Source organism: Convolutriloba macropyga, chromosome 12, assembly GCF_964194025.1.
Source record: "Convolutriloba macropyga chromosome 12, txConMacr16.3, whole genome shotgun sequence".
Lineage (NCBI taxonomy): Eukaryota > Metazoa > Xenacoelomorpha > Acoela > Convolutidae > Convolutriloba > Convolutriloba macropyga.
In genome coordinates, this window is record NC_134479.1 from 14381753 (window position 1) to 14399218 (window position 17466).

The 17466-nt window shown below is 36.3% G+C and overlaps 1 protein-coding gene across 3 annotated transcripts in view; it reads right to left on the bottom strand.

The window, feature by feature from the left end:
• LOC142350886 (lisH domain-containing protein ARMC9-like) overlaps positions 1–17466 on the bottom strand; it is a 100833-nt gene that overhangs the window by 66180 nt on the left and 17187 nt on the right. For all 3 annotated transcript variants that reach the window (XM_075402870.1, XM_075402871.1, XM_075402869.1), the window contains exons 3-7: positions 16180–16347; positions 15577–15738; positions 15198–15306; positions 5659–5750; positions 5429–5503 (exon numbers count right to left, since the gene is read on the bottom strand). In XM_075402870.1, the coding sequence (XP_075258985.1) occupies positions 5429–5503; positions 5659–5750; positions 15198–15306; positions 15577–15738; positions 16180–16347 (606 nt within the window). The remainder of the gene's footprint in view (positions 1–5428; positions 5504–5658; positions 5751–15197; positions 15307–15576; positions 15739–16179; positions 16348–17466) is intronic.

The following is a 17466-nucleotide window of genomic DNA, read 5'->3' on the forward strand; positions in this document are numbered from 1 at the left end:
ATACTTATAGGACCGACGTTCAAATAGCGGGCATCTAAAATTGGGCTTTATGGGTTTATCCCGTTTCTATTTCTGACTTCAATTTTTTATACTGACTCTGTTCATTTTGAATTGCTTTGCTGAGCAACTGATGTTCAAAATCACTTTTAGCAGAATGAGAGAAGAGAGAAACTAGCCTAGAGAAGTCAAAAAGATTTCACGCAAAATGTTGAAAAGGCGGCAAAATGAGGTAAAGCGAAACATTTTTTTATTCGACGAAGTAAAAAAAAAATAGGAGCGCTATAATAGCCGGCTGAGAAGATGAGGGCGGCTATTAATAACAATAAGCATTAGAGATGGTAAATAAGACTTATAGGAACGACGTTCAAATAGCGGGCATCTAAAATTGGGCTTTATGGATTTATCCCGTTTCTATTTCTGACTTCAATTTTTTATACCGACTCTGTTCATTTTGAATTGCTTTGCTTAGCAACTGATGTTCAAATTCACTTTTAGCAGAATGAGAGAAGAGAGAAACTAGCCTAGAGAAGTCAAAAAGATTTCACGCAAAATGTCGAAAAAGCGGCAAAATGGTAAAGCGAAAAAAAGTTTGACGAAGTATAAAAAATACGAGCGCAATAATAGCCGGTTGAGAAGATGAGGGCGGCTACTAACAAGACTTAAATAATTGCCAAACTTTGTTTAAGAGCAAGTAAACATCGCTGGCATATCACTGGAACATAACCAGGAAAGGTAATCGACATTGCTCTCAAGTGAAAGGCGTGGAGCTGCATTTGGTTCTATCTAGTTTAATATTAGGTGGATAGCCTCACTGGTTGAGAGAGGGCAACTTTTGTGCTGATCCACGCCTACTAAAATTGCGCTTCACAAAGTAAACTTTGCCTCTTCAGTAATTTAGGTAAACAGAAGAATTAGATATTTGTAAAGCTCTAACAGAACTAAAATAACTTTGAATAGCTCTAACAGAATTTCGGGCCGAAGAAGAAACAGATACAAATCTGAGTTCATGACGTAAGTGACGCAATACAAAGTTATACATCAAAATTAAATGAAAAACAATTGCTTGTTTTATCTCCATCCTGAGAATTCACTGTAAACAGTCTTCGACAGTGTCAGCAAACTGTGTTCAAAAGCGGTAATTTAAAAGAAACACTCTGTAATGTACGTTTTCATATTCTGCTCCGATCCCGCTCATCAACATTTCTACTTAATTTTACACCAAATGAGCAGGAGACAAAAAATTCAAAACTCTTCGAAAACATTTGGTGTATGAGTAAAAAAAAATTATCATAAACTCAATCCTCTAAAAGAACTAATTAATTCCTCGTTAGAGGACTGGTGAGGCATGCCATTATCGAGACTACAGTGGCAAGAAAAAACACTAAACAAAACAACAAAAAATATTATTACGAACAAAACACTTTTTTTATAAAAAAAAAATTGTTAACAAAGTCAAAATAGTATTAGTTAAAACCTAAACCAAAAGAAAATACCTTTTACTTAAAAAAGTCGACTTATCTCTAACGAGAACAGGTAAAAATTCGACAAAACGAAAACAAACAAAAACAAACTGACAAATGTCGGAAGAATTGCTCTTGAACGACAGGCGAGGCAATTTAATTCATGGACTTAAGTATAGACCAATTTTTCTTTTTGGGTGCAAAAAACCTCGACCCCACCGGGATTCGAACCACTGACCTACCGATTCATGTCCAACCGCACTAACCACTGCGCTACAAGTCACTTAATTTTACTATGCTGCAACAGATTTTATATTAGCAACAAGCTTTACTTCGGAGAACTAGAGATCACTCAAAAATGAAACGAAAGCGTGAAAAAGTCAAAGAATGTTCTAGAAGAAAAGCGCAAAATTGTCCAGCAAAAAATTTGCAAAAAAAGACACGTTCACAATAATTGCTATGAACTGCGTTCAAGAGCAATTAATCAGAAGTCATTACAACCATCAACTTAAAACAGAAAAAAATACTAGGTAGATTCACAAGTAATTACATATAAGCAAATAGGACCTTCATTACTCAGAATATGCCATGCAACTATAAAACGAACATCAATTACAGTCAAAATTTGCCGTGTTGAAGCCGTCAACACCGTAAGCTATCCACTGAAAACGCTATGTGGGTTCAACTGCTCCTCCTGTCAACATCAACGGGACCAGTAGTTGATGCGATAGTGTGCACAAAAGGAACCACAAAGACAAGCAAATAGACAAAAATCGAAAACTTTTTATGAAAAGCCGTAGTATCCAAGTCATAAAACCAGTTATTAAACAGCTCATTGATTAGTTTTCGCATTAAACCAAAAGAAGATGGGAACTGCCATAAATAGAACTGAACTACAAGTTTACAGAAAAACTCTGATATTATTCTCCGAAAAATATATCCAAAATAAGTCATCAGTTGAAAGAAAATCTCTATACAGATTTATTTTTGATTTACGAGATTTTATACGAGACCAGTCATAAAAGAAAAAAGTTGACAAAAATAAGGTCAAAAAGACAGCAAAGATCAAAAGATCAATGTATTTCTTTTAAAAAACATATTCGAACAGAAAATCCATAAATTCTGGACTGAAAACATTGGATAATTTCACTAAAATTCTTAAGATAGTGAAATAGACCTTTAATTAACGAGCCTAAATACGAAAACAACAAATGCTGGATAAACAAGCATTAAAAATTTTCAAAAACCCATTGTCGGAACCATAAAAGCCATGAGCATCACTCTGAAAGCATAAAATTTTGCATTGGGCCTCATTTGAAACCTAAATGAAATCTATCATTAATTGACCCTTTTGGATGAATTTTGTAAAAGAAGATCTTTTTTGATAATCATGGATTAAAAATATCGAACAGCCCGCAAATTGTTAGATTCAGAGCACTTTCATAGAAGTCGGAGGTGAAAATAGCCCTCATATGAATATTAAGAAGGTTGGGGTGGAATTGACTGACGCGGGGTCAAACTCCCACGTGGGGTCAAAAACAAAGAACCACCCTTCACACCATGAAAATGTCTCTAAGAAACAGTTTCGGTTACTCCCATACACAGAGACTATTAAGGAATAAGGCTCTAAGAAAACTGCTCGGCCATTTAATGCCCGCCGGGCGTTAACTGTTGATCCAGGTAACGTTATTTTAAAAAAGTTATTGAATTGGTCAAGCGAAATATTGCATTAAAACAAAGCACAGGACTATAATTGCTGCAGACTTCGTTTGAGAGCAATTAAAAATGTTGAAAAACCTTTCTGACACAAAAATTTTTGAGGTACATTCTCAAAACTACGAAGACGAATTTAATATAGCTCAATTAGTGGACTACAACCAATGCCGCTAATTCATTAGAAATACTTCGTTTGAGCTTTAATTGCAAAAAAATCAAGGGTAATAAATATATAGGGTAAAACGACGTAGTAGTTAAACTGAACATAATGAGACATTATGTAGTTAAACTGAACATAAAGAGACATTTCAAAATTATTTACAATGAAATCAATTCACCTCGCGACCCTCAGCTAACATTGACGACTTTGGATGCCAAATATTGAAAATTTCAAGAGAAGAAATTACTTTGAAAGAGACATCTACTGTGAACGCAAAATTTACTTTGAAAGAGAAACTTATCATACGGCAGCTAAAAAATTCCAGTTAATCAAAACGCACTTTAGCAACGTTACGAAATTAGAGTGTCGAAAAGGTAACTAAAACCTGTAAATTTGATCCGATGAACGAGAACAACATTCAGAACTTACAGCATTTAATAACGTTAAAAAATATGGATAAAAAAGCAATGCGAAGAAGGAAAGAAACACAGAAAAAAGGAGGAAAAAAGACCGAAACAAAGAAAAAAACGAAAGAAAGAAAAAAAGGAAGTGAGGAAGAAAGAAAAAGAACAAAAGAAAAAAAGGTAGGAAAAGAAAAAGGATAAATTACACCATTTCAATAAATTTTCCTCAATTCAAGCATATGTTTAAACGACGCATATGAAGTTAATTGGTAGATGGACGGGACTTTAGGCTCACCAGGCATCTACCCTTTGAATCAGCACAGCATCTAGTACTTTATTATAAGTAATTTTCTATAACCCAGATTTTTTTCCCTTAATGCAATTAAGACCTATAGGTCAAGGAAGTCAATTCAACCTAATAGGCCAATCAATGAAGTCCATTCACCTCCTGACCGTCGGTTAACAATGAAAACTTTGAATGCAAGATATTGAAAGTTTCAAGAAAAAAATATTTTGAAAGCGACTGAAATTTAACAAACCGACTAAACGTCGGAAGAATTGCTCTCGAACGACTAGTGGGAGCTCTAATCAGTTGCAGTCTGCTTCAGTGGGGGGGTGGGAGGGAGGGAGGGGGAGCCTAAATGAGACTAAGAAGTTCAATAGTGGGCTTCAAATAACCACATTAGAGGTTAACATATACCACTATTAAGATTTAAACTTGAAAAATGACACCAGTTTCGGCGCACTTTTCTTTGAAATTTTAGTATTAAATTGCCGCCAATTGAGTTCAGCTGCTTGAAATTGTGATTGAGAGACAGAGAGAGTTTTACATCACGCGAAACGCAAAAAGTCAAGGGCGTAAAAGTCACTTGAAAAGTCAAAATTGTCTAGCGAAAATTTTGCATAAAAAAGACACACGTTTACAATAATTGCCATGAACTACGTTCAAGAGCAATTAAACATCATACGGCAGGTAGAAAAATTCAGTTGTTTAAAAAGTACTTCAGCAATGTTAAGCAATTATAGTGTCGGAAAATGGTAACTAAAACCTGTATATTTGATCCAATATGAGAACGAGAACAACATTCTGAATCTATAGCATTTAATAACGTTAAAAATTGCGAAAAAAAGAAAGAATTGCGAAGACGGAAAGCAAGAAACAAAAAGGAGCAAAAACTTATCGAAATAAAGAAAAAGGAAGAAAGAAGGAACCAAAGGATAAAATACTCCATTTCAATAAGTTTTCCTCATTTCAAGCATATGTTTAAACTCCGCATATGAAGGGAGTAGGCAGATAGAAGGGACTTTAGGTCCGGCAGGCATCTACACTTTCAATCAGCACGTAATCGAGTACTTTATTAAAAGTAATTCAAATTTTAAAACAAAGATTTTTTTACCCTTAATTCATTTAAGACCAATAGGTTGTATTCACTCAAAACTCAGCCGATACAGAGACCATTGAATGTGAGGACACTTGAAAAAATAAAACTTAATAATGGAAAAAAAAACCTAAAACGAAAAGGAGCAATGTTTTTTCCTAATACAATTTAAAATAAATTCTAATTTCGAGGTCAGTTTATAGCTTTTAACTTTTAACGGACACCTATTTGATCAATTCACATATAGGTCAAAAAAACTTGCGGCCAAGCGTAGGAAACGCAATGATTCAATGCAGTTAGGGTTCTTACCATAGTTCCATTGAAGGTAGCTTCTAGGGTATCAACTAGTTCAGCTGTGATAGAGATTATGTTGTGATAGTCATTCTGAAAAAGACAAATGACTTCAAACAGCTCTTTTTATAAAATTTCAATTATACAGAATCTCTTCCTTGTCGCAACTACTTCAAATCTATGGTAAATATTTCAAATCTATTTAGTAACTCGCAAATAGTTCGCATCAAAAATAACTTATACCCAACCTGCAGCTTCGAGTATCGTTTCATGTATTTCGTTGTTTTCCGTTCCGATTCCACCAAACTTTGCTGATACTGCGATAGTTGCAATTGGACATCTAAAGCACACAAATCTATGTCAAGAGCTCATTCGACTACTGTTAACAACACCAAAAAAATGATTAATAATGGAGGCTAACAAGACACACCAAGTAGCGTCCGAGGAACTGCTCTAAAACTACACGGAGTGGAAATATACGATGAGTCATTAAGGTTGCGTTCACTTAACGTAGTGGTCAATAGTTAGCATACTTCTTAAATTTCGACAATTTTCTAATCTATTTGATAAAAATATTTGAGGGTGGACTATTGTTACATTTTTAAAGGTTCTATCCGCCACTTCAGTTAGGACATTCCAATTAACAAAAACTGTATTTTAAATTCACAATTTTTTTCAACAAGCAAAATATTAATTTAACTCCGTTAGTTAGACACTGCGTTATGGAGTTTTAGTTATTCGCAAAATTTTCAACACTTCAAATCAAGAACAGATCAAGTTGTTACTTGGAGTCATCTTGGAAATGTACACCAAACAATCGGGTTTTCAATGTTGCAATATAATCCTCATGACCACCACGATCTTGTAGTTTGGTAATTAAATTCAATCTCCCCGCTCAATGGGTGAGACTACAGGGTAATAAAATTATTGAATGCTTTTTACTGCATTGTTGATTAGCTTTGCATCCGAAACTCCCCTCTCTTTGGGCGAGTTTCCGTAAACACAATTAGGGATGTTATGGGGCTCCAAAAAGTATAATGAAAGCAGTTCTTTGAATCGAATGGGCTAATTTGTAAATGGCAAATGACAAACCGCCTGAAAAAAGCTTCTATTGTCAGCAATAACAATTCTCTTAAGCGTCTTTTTGAATGTCTGTGAGAAACCACCGAGCACTTCAATAGCTAGCAGGAATAAGCCTCTTTCAGAACAAATGCTATCATGTGTGCGATACGTGTGCTCTTCTGCTGCTTCAAGAGCATGACCAGCCTTCAAAGCAGCATTTTCAATTGTTTGGTTGCAACGATGAAGTCGTAGTCACGTCGAAGGCAGCCGGCCTAACTTCTTGCCATGATGTCGCCCGGCCCTGAGTTCCTGTCTCGTATAAGGTTTTTCTTTTCTGCGACGGGGTCCAAGGTTACAGCGGAGCAAGCTGATACAACTATCGCAAATTCGATTGTGCCTGACTTCCATCACCACGTCCGCGATATGAAACAGCGTGTTTACCATGTATTTCCAGAATCCCGATTTTGCAGCACGGACATTTCCCCTCTGCATTATAGACAGGTATACCCTATCTGTATTTTGCAATAACCCGGAAATATTGCGGAGTCATTTGCAGACCAAGAGCGGGTATTGGCGGTGCCGATAACAATGCTCCCGAATAGCAAAGTGACAGATTGAAGTCTGGCCTTTTCTCTCGCAGAGGTCTGCTTTCTAATTAATGCCTCCCTAGTTTTTATTCTCAAGAACTTCTTGAACTCATTTCTGAGATAATGCAGAAAAAAATATATCGGGTTAAAGCTTTCAAGTTTTCCCGGAAAATATCATCCCTTGATATCATCCTTTGACTCTGACCAGTGAAAAATGACACGACCCAGTTAAGCAAATATACAGAACCAACAAAAGCAAGTCTATATCCATCCAGACGCCGCCGAACACCTAAGTCTCTTAAACCTATAAGTAAGGACGCCAGCAGCCATGATTCTTCACAATGAACAGGACCCAGAATGTTTTCGAGATCTTCCCGTCGCTTATCATCAAAGTTCTTTAAAGTACTTAAAACCGTTTCTGTCGGTATTGCAACGAAGTGAACACACCATTTCAGGTGCCACTAGACAACGACTAAGATTCCTAATGAGCTTTGCGGGTTGTTGAGGTAGTCAAGTTTAGCCAAGCCAGCGGAATAATGTTCTATGTCTCATGAGATTAAGTGCAATATATTCTGAGCTCCCAATGGCCGCGCCTAGCACCTCTAATCCTGCGACTAAGTTTCTTCTAACTCCTTCGTCGACGCTATTCATCTCTGCTGGTGACCTGCGCTTTATTCTATCTGACGTTTTCTGGTAATTATGAGGTCTGTGTTTCTTTCTACCTCTGTTGTTTATTCTCAATACATTTTGAAATCGCAAAGTTATTTCGCAAAGTTAGTTTGTTTCTGAAAGTTAGTTAGATCGTCTATGCAGCCATTGATTGTATCTGTCAGAACATTTGACCATTGATATCTACCCAAAACCGGAATGAAGCTAACATTGGGAGCTCTTGTGATCAAAACCATTTTGAAATCTGATTGTTTCCCATCAAAACGAGCGCTTGTTGAGTCCAGATTTATTAAAAAGTTATTGACATATTCTTTGTTGTCTGCGTTAATTTAGAGGTCATCAATTTGGTCAGATAACTCTTAGAAATCCTTTCAAGTTTTTGCAAGGAATTACGGAAACACCCGTGAGCACAAATGAACGTGGCTTGGTCGAAGAGCCGTGTTCATACCCCCAACCAACGAATCTGATCCTTGTTTCATCACCGCTGATTTCTAAAACTTAGATCTTGTATAAACATGGATCTTGCATAAACTTGGACCGAAAACTTGGATGGGTCCAAAACTTAGCAGTCATCATTGCGTAGGACCACTTTGCTGACCCTAAACATGCCTGTAACGTAATCTCTCGGGTGACCTTAATTTTGGCATTATAAGTGATATAGAGAGAGCAGTAAGTCACTTGTGATCACGAACTAATCAAGTCAGTCAGCTTCAAGGCAATCAAGAATAAGAGTAACAACCGATATAACGCACATAACAGCACCAGAGCCACGGAAGAACAGCATAAAATGAAAAAACGTGCTTTCTCCGCGTCTGCAGCGAGAAAAACGACAAAACGCAAAATAAGTGTCCAACGACGGAAGAAGAGTTCCGCATCATAGCTACGCTCACCTTATAGCTTGGCAGAACTAATTTAAACTTTGAACAATCTCAAAAGCTTCAACCAATTATTTCGTGATACAGCATGTCATTTCTTTTAGAAAATTAATTCCGACAACCTCAAGCTAAAAAGACCATTACACAACGCGAGTTTAGACAGTAAACACCAACGTTGTGGAAAACCATACCCGACAAAGTAAAAGGACATAGAAGAACACAAAAGACATATGGAAAGCGATTTATACGAATTACATTGAAAATAAGTGGCAACAAAGTCAATGAAACATGACTTCACTGTTCATTATCTATTTCACTATCTATCACAAGAAAGCATATATATCAACTTTGATGAAAACAATTTAGGGACCACACAACTGAAGTAGCAACAAATGTAGGCAACAATCAAAAGCTTAAAAAAAGTCGAAAACAAAAGGTGTCAATGCAAATTCAATTATTAGAGTAAAACTTAACCCATTGAATATATTCAACTATGCCTGATTGGAGAGCAAATGAGACCTATCATTGGTGAGACTAACCGAGAGGGCAACAAAAAACAATTATGGAAGAGGTGAAAATCCAAACATAGCCGGCAAAATGCCCGAAACTAGCCACGGTTCACCCGCTTGACACACATTTAGAAACAGAAAAAAATTAAGATATAAATTAACAGAATTTTTCTAAGTGTTCTTATTTGATGTATGTGAATTCTGCATATACGGTTAGATTCCAAAAACAAATAAATCAGCATCTAAACTGAAGGCTAAAAATCATATTATTAACGCCAGCTAGCAACGGCCGCGGTTTATATATTTATCCCGTTTCTGTTGATTTTGCTCCTTTGACTTTGACCGTATACACTACATTACGCAATTCAAAACGTGGAAAAATTTAAAATCCATTCAGTTGAAACAGCGAGTGAAGTAAGTCAGAAGTCAAGCGTGAAAATTGTGGCTTAATTAAAACGAAAAACTTGATCAGAAGGTAAAGCAAATTGAAAAAAGCGACTATATAATAGCCGTTGAGAGACTGACGGCGGCTATTAAAAATATCATTATTATTTTTCCAACAAGTCATGCCAAAGACCAGAAAACAAATAGAAACTAATTTAAAAAATTGAATGCAATCAGACATGACCCAGTAGGGAGCAATGAGCTCAATCGTCATCGAGATTAAGTGACAGAACAACAAAAACTACAAGATTTCGCAAAATCCAAAAACCATAAGGAACTTTCGAAAACAAGTCATGACAAGTCAAGTTGTTAACACTGACACTTCAAAATTACAGAAATAGACAACCTACCCGGCAGATTGCCGGAAAAAAGCCGCCGTTGATTCCAATAAGCATGATTGGGATTGAAAGAATCGATATTGAAAAAAAAAAGATTTTTGTACAAAAACATTTTTTAAGTCCGATTTATTTTGATGGCATTTCGTAGTTGAACATAACGTACTTCTATTTCTTAGAGAGAGGCTACATGGGCTACTATCAATACCAATAAGCATTAGAGATGGTAACTAAGACTTATAGGAACGACGTTCAAATAGCGGGCATCTAAAATTGGGCTTTATGGGTTTATCCCGTTTCTACTTCTGACTTCAATTTTTTATACTGACTCTGTTCACTTTGAATTGCTTTGCTGAGCAACTGATGTTCAAAATCACTTTTAGCAGAATGAGAGAAGAGAGAAACTAGGCAAAATGAGGTAAAGCGAAACATTTTTTTATTCGACGAAGTAAAAAAAAAATAGGAGCGCTATAATAGGCGGCTGAGAAGATGAGGGCGGCTATTAAAAACCCAAACAATGCTAACAAAAACCAAATATGACCTATCATAAACATAAAATCGGGGAAAAACTATTAAAAAAAGCAAAATCTGAAATTTTTTTGCATATCTTTTTGAAACCAAGTGGTGTCAAAGTGGTCAAATTCCCGATATGGAAAAACCTCTGAATTGATGGAAACATGACTCATCAGAGAGCCACGTAGAGTTAATCATAATGAGACTAAGTGGCAGAACAGAAGGCAGAACAGAAGGCACTACATAAGATCCTAAAAAGTCCAAAAAAACCGCTGATGTTTTTTTCGGAAACGGTTAATGTCGAAGTCGTAAAAACTTCAACTCAAATCAGTAAATAAATTTTAACAAGCCTCAATATGATTGAGACTAATTTACAAAACAGCAAAAAGAACAAAAACAGGCAAAATGCAAAATCACTTATTTCATGAAGACAAACAGCGTCAAGGGCTTTGAAAACAATTGGCTGCCTTTTGTGGGGTTTGAAAGGCTGTATCTACGCATTAAAACAACATAAAAAATGCTTTTGGATCAGAAAATATTCGTGGAGAAAATGAAAAGAAAAACAGCGAAAACAGAAGTTAAATTGCTGCCGAAGAAAAAATCGCTCTCGAAAACCGAAAATGTTTAATGACCCATTTTCTCACTTCATTGGAGCAATTTGAGAAAAAAAGTGATGCGGTAAAACAACTAGCCTTTTACTCCTCTTACTACACCATTGTGACTATAATCAATACTCCAATTTGACTTCTCATTGACAAGAAAGTGTCAAAAAGTAAGAACATCCTAAAAAAACACAGCAGGACAAGTCCTGAAACAATTCAAAGAAATTTCAATGACCAGAAAAATAGAACTAGAATGGATAATGAATGGATTGGAAAAACACTTTGAAAACAAAATCTAATCAAAATAAATGAAAAAAAGTAAACATACCCGGCAGATTGCCGGAAAATAGCCGCCGTTGATTCCAATAAGCATGATTGGGATTGAACGAATAGAATATATTGAAAAAAAAAAGATTTTTGTACAAAAATATTTTTTAAGTCCGATTTATTTTGATGGTATTTCGTAGTTGAACATACTTCTGTTTCTTAGAGAGAGGCTACAGGGGCTACTATCAATACCAATAAGCATTAGAGATGGTAACTAAGACCTATAGGAACGATGTTCAAATAGCGGGCATCTAAAATTGGGCTTTATGGGTTTATCCCGTTTCTATTTCTGACTTCAATTTTTTATACCGACTCTGTTCATTTTGAATTGCTTTGCTTAGCAACTGATGTTCAAATTCACTTTTAGCAGAATGAGAGAAGAGAGAAACTAGCCTAGAGAAGTCAAAAAGATTTCACACAAAATGTCGAAAAAGAGGCAAAATGGTAAAGCGAAAAAAAGTTTGACGAAGTAAAAAAAACGAGCGCAATAGTAGCCGGCTGAGAAGATGAGGGCGGCTATTAAAAAAGAAACATACTAACGTCGGAAAAATTGCTCTCGAATGACAGGGACGGCATGAATTTTCATTTATGGGTGCAAACATTAGACGACGGTAAAATTCGAGTCCGGGCATCCTGAGTCCAATTCCTGTAGCTCGACAGAGACATGAACCACTCGGCTATCGGTTCCTTGTCATCGAATCTAACAATCGGTTTTGTTTGAACAACAAACTTTACTTCGGAGTAAGAGCAATTGAAATCACTCAAAGTCAAGAAGCGCGCGAAAAATTCACATGAGAAATCAAAGATTAATCTAGAAGAAAAACACAAACGGTCAAGGGAAAATCTGCATGAAAAAAAACATGCACGTTTACAATAATTGCTTCTCATCCAAGAGCAGTTAAAAATCAAGGTCCACTTGTCAAATATAAACAAAAAGGCCACAAGCGAAAGTGAAATTTAATTCAACAACGTTTTGTCAGGCTTTAAATATAAATTGTAAAAATGTCATGCCGCAAAACCACTCACTTTTGGGTTCAACTTCTTATTTCGGCGAGACCAAAACCGTTACTTCAATTTCGACTTCAAAAATTTTGAAAATATGTGAACGGATCGGATCGTAAAAAAGACCTCGCCCCAATATAATTCAAATCAATACCTGAATTGTTAAAATAGGAGCACTATAATAGCCAGCTGAGAGAGGATAAAGACGCTCCACCATTACGAGACGCTCCACCATTAGCACAGAAATCAAACGCTGAACCGGAAGCGACTCGAAGTAAAACTTAAATTACGCCCTAGCCAGCCACTAACTGATAAAAATTACTAACTTCAGTATACCAATCAATTTTAGACAACAAAAGGAGAAAACCATTATCAGGGGAAAAGTTTTCCAGAAAACTTTTCATAAGTTGCAACTACAAAGGCCAAAGTCATTGTGTACAAATGATTGTCTGGAACAATTCAACGCTGTTGAACAAATGACTATCAAATGAGGGTATAAACATAACCAATTCGCCTAGAAACATAAAAATTGCGCAAACAAACAGTTCCCGCTGATTTATTGAGCATCTACCTGATACCTATATGCACTGTAGAACATTTGAACAGAACCAACTATAACAATATACATAATTGATTAAATTATTTTATGTGCTACAAGACGTTTAATTGTTTCCACTTAGTAAAAAGTAAACAGAAATAATTTATTCTGAAAGGCTTTAAATTTGAACAAAAGGTTTAAATTTAGCCTCTTTTCTTCACATAAAACAAATTTAAATCGATCTTGCCGAAATCGAAAGGCCACAAAAGCAAAATTAAAGCTAACTTCATTTTTAAAAATCTCAGATAGTTAAAACCTGAAAAAGAGTACAAAAATCGTTAAAAACGTCTAAAATGGCCAAATAAAAGCATAACCATCTAACGTCGGAAAAATTGCTCTCAAAAGACTAGTAAGAGCTCTAAATCTAATCATTTGCAGCCGGCTTCAGTCGGGGGCGAGGGTTTTATCCTGTTTGGGACAAGAAATTTAATAGGAGGCTTCAAATAACCTCATTAGAATTACTATAGACTCCTATTAAGATTTAAAGTGAAAAAATGGCACCAGTTTCGGCGCACTTATCATTTGACTTTCAATATTAAATTGCCGCCAATTGCGCTCAGCTGGTTGAAATTGTGAATGAGAGACGACTTTAAATCACGCAAAACGCAGAAAGTCACGGGCTTAAAAGTCAGTTGAAAACTTAAAAACGGTCAAACGAAAAGTTGGCATAAAAAAGACACTCGTTTACAATAACTGTTTCTCTTCGAGAGCAAATAAAAATAGCTCAAGATTACTTATAAAACTATGATATATGATTGAAATGTTCAGAAATGCTCCCAAACGTATAGTAACTTGTTATTATGGTTTAGAAAAACCAATTTACCCGAAAAAGTAAACATAGCCGGCAGATTGCCGGAATAGCTGCGAAAGAATAGACCTGCGTGCCATTTAATAGAGATAGAAACAGATACATATCTAAATTGAAAAAAAAAATCGACGCCGCTCAAAAAAACTAGGCTAAAAAACATTCAGCGATAAATTAATAAAACTTGTTAAAAATCATTCCACAGAAGCCTCTTATTAGGGACCTTTACTGCACATATGAGTTCCTTTGACCTTAAACAAATTCAAATTAAACTTAAGTTTCAAAGTGCAAAAGTCATTCTATTGAGTGAGGTAAGCCACGTATGATCAAAATCTAATCACGCAAATAGCCTAAAAACTTTCGCTAAAGCGAGTGATAAATGACGTCACGCGCGCAAATGCCGTTAGTGAGAGGAAGAAGTCATTCAGAAAATTTGACTTTTTCAGCTTTGCTGTGTGAACAAATGTAAAACGAAAAAAGAGCGTCAGACGACGAAACAAAAAAACATAGCAGGACAAGTCCTGACGTACAATTCAAAGAATTTTCATTGACTAAACAGAAAACTAGACCAAGAACAGATTAAAAATGGATTGGGAAAACCATTTACAAAAAAATCCCATCCAAAAAATCGAAAAAACAGTAAAAAACAGTGAAATTGCCGCATGTGAACAAAAAACCACTACCGAGAAACCGAATTTTTGTTCAAACACCGTTTTCGCACTCTACTTTAAAATTAGAGCGAAAAAAATTCACGCCGCAAAACCACTTGCTTTTTCGCTCCATTTCCTGTTCCGGCGTGACCAAAATCATCACTCCAATTTGACTTCAAAAATCATGAAAATGTGTGAACAGATCTTAAAAAAAAAGACAGCGCCCCAATACAATTCAAATTCTTTGAATTGTAAAAAACCAAGAGCACCGCAATATAGCTACGCTCAGCTTACAGCTTCGCAGCTATAAAAACTAAAAACTGCTCCAAAAAAGCACACATGAGCAAAATTTCGCTAACTTATCTCTTCTCGCTCCCTTTCAAAAATGCGATATGAACACTCCATTTTCTCTCTTCTCTTCAAATCGCTCAGCCTTTTGATCCAAGCACTTAGTTTTCACTTACGGCATTGACTTGCATTCTGTTTTAAATTCACTACAAAAAGTTATTGATCCAAGGAATACGCTCCACCAATACTCTTCTCCGAGTCGTAAAAAGTTTTTTTAAAAAAGACTGCGCCCCAATACACTTCAAGTTCTGCATAATAAAAAAGACCACACCAATGCAATTTAAATAATTTGAATTGCAAAAAAACACGCCCACCGCAAAATAGCTACGCTGAGCTTTCAGCGTCGCAGCTATACAAAACAGTCGAGATAGGAAACAAAACGAAAAAAAAACCAAAACAACCGCAGCATAGGTATGATCAGATCCATGGACATAAAAGTGAGCCAGCATTTGTTTTATTACCTTTCGATCCATCTTTGTAAAGTTCAAGCAATCTTGGATTGGCATTTGTCCTCAAGGATATTGATAGAAATTTTTCTAATCTGACTTGGACATCCGGCACCCATGAATCCTGGAAAAGGCAATAAATTCAAATACAGAAATCATTGAGCACGAGACACAAAGCGTTCTCTGGTCTCAGAAAATCAACTAGCAGGCTCATTGTGAAATTTTTAAAGAGTCATTAGGTTTTTGAAAGCAACCACTAACTCCTATTGCCATCTAAAGTCATGATAAAACAACGCGGTTTCATTGATCTAATGACTCGCCAGTTCTTACAAGCGTCTGCTAAAATGGGAAAGATTTAATATACTTTCATTCTATATAAGGCCTGACAACTTACAGTGAATAGTTCTTTGAATGATGGATGTGCGGGTGGATTCGGAACGAAAGGCAGCGCATAGTAGGGTAAAAATTCTGTCGTCTGGCTCAGAACTGCACCTCTTGTCTCCAGGAACGTCCGAAAAGCAGTCGTGGCCTCTTCTATTTTAGTTGATGATTCGCTCTAAAGATCAAAACTTTAGTTCATCCACCAGAATCTTTCTTGCCTTTAGAACTTTATTATCAGTTTCTCAGACCATTAAAATCGCACATTTCAACTGCCTGTGAGTTTGCAAATGTTTCCAATATTACGCTTCAAATACTTCCAACATAAAATCGGTTTTATTCTGTTTTTACAACCCTCCCCAAACACTGGTGAATATTGACTGAACCGGAGAACTCCCAGCTCGACATCGTCGTACAGAATTTGCTATATTTTCAATTCTTTATCGCAAACTAATCTGTGGGGGTACTTGCAACACTCGGGGTTTGCAACACTTGTGGTGCGCGGCGGGGCAGTGTCAACGTAACATATTCTTGTATTCCTTAAAAGCGAAAACGTTTAATATCCAAAGCTGTCTTCCAAAAAAATATGCAGAAAGATATTAATTAGGCGTTGGCTCACCACTGGCGTTGGGTATTTGTAGTAATAAATAGCGAAGTATATCTGAAGATAGAACTCCAACTTCTGACACAGTTGATCTTTGTCTCTCGTCACTTGAGGCAGACTCTCGTTCCATAGGATGAAAAATTCTCTCCTACTCCCACTGTGAAACAGACTGAGGAGGTCGCGCTAGAAACACATTTTCGTCAAGAATATGATTATTAATGTGTTTAGTGTTAGCGGATCAGTAACATTTCACCATCTAAATTCTAAATTACGACAAACCTGCTTGCCGGGTGAAAGTTGATCTATTTAGGGTAAACCTAGGATCCGCTACCTAATTCATCAAATGACTCATCAAGTGCCAACTCTCGGCAGATTTCATGGGAACACCGCCTTTCATTTTTTAAGAATACCACCTTTCTTGAATTTACAACGAAGAATTAGTTAAGATGTTCAGTTCCTGCTATTCACGCTCCTGATATTATATGTTTGATCGAAACTTGATTCGGTCCCAGCGTTGAAAATAGTCATTTTCTAAGGAAAAGCTAATGGATTTAAAAATCCTTCAAATTTTCTTCATGTGTTGTATCGTCCAACCCTTGTGCTTTGAACCACAGAATTTAAATTGTTCATGTTGGTCTTCAAGATCATGAAACCTTTTTCAGATCAAATTGAAACAAAACTTCCCCATCAAGAATGTTGCCAATAAAGAAGCCAATCGATTTGAAAGATTGCGAGAAAAGCACGAACGAGCGGCAGTTGAGACAATAGCGAGGAAGTAAATGGATGAAGACAAACGAGACCTTTTGTTCTTCTCCGGGCAGGCATCAAATGAAGTGGAGTTTTTGCACGAAAGAATCGAGAATGGATCGTTTGAGGTTTGCTATCGAGGCCAGCGAATAACAAAAATCGAGTAAGATAAGCTAAAGGAGGACGAGCGAAACGCTTCTTGTTTAACACACTTGAAAACATTGTTCTTGATGCAGGAGACGCAACGAAGGATGGGCGAGATACATGAACGATAGTCATGTTTTACCGAACGTTTTCTCCAGGATCATAGTTAAAATTCTGTGTCACATATTGCATTCCAAGCACTGAGCAATATTCAGCCTCTTGAAAAGCTGTAAAATAACTGCGGAGATTTTGACGGCCCGAAGCGCCAGACAAGTATTGAGCAAACAATGATCCGGTATCAAAAGTCTTCGGCAACGAGAACAGGTAATTAATCTTTTCAATGGCTTGATATTAAAGTAGAAATATATAGGGAAAGCATAGCCACTCAGCAAAATCTTAGCTAAGAAAACT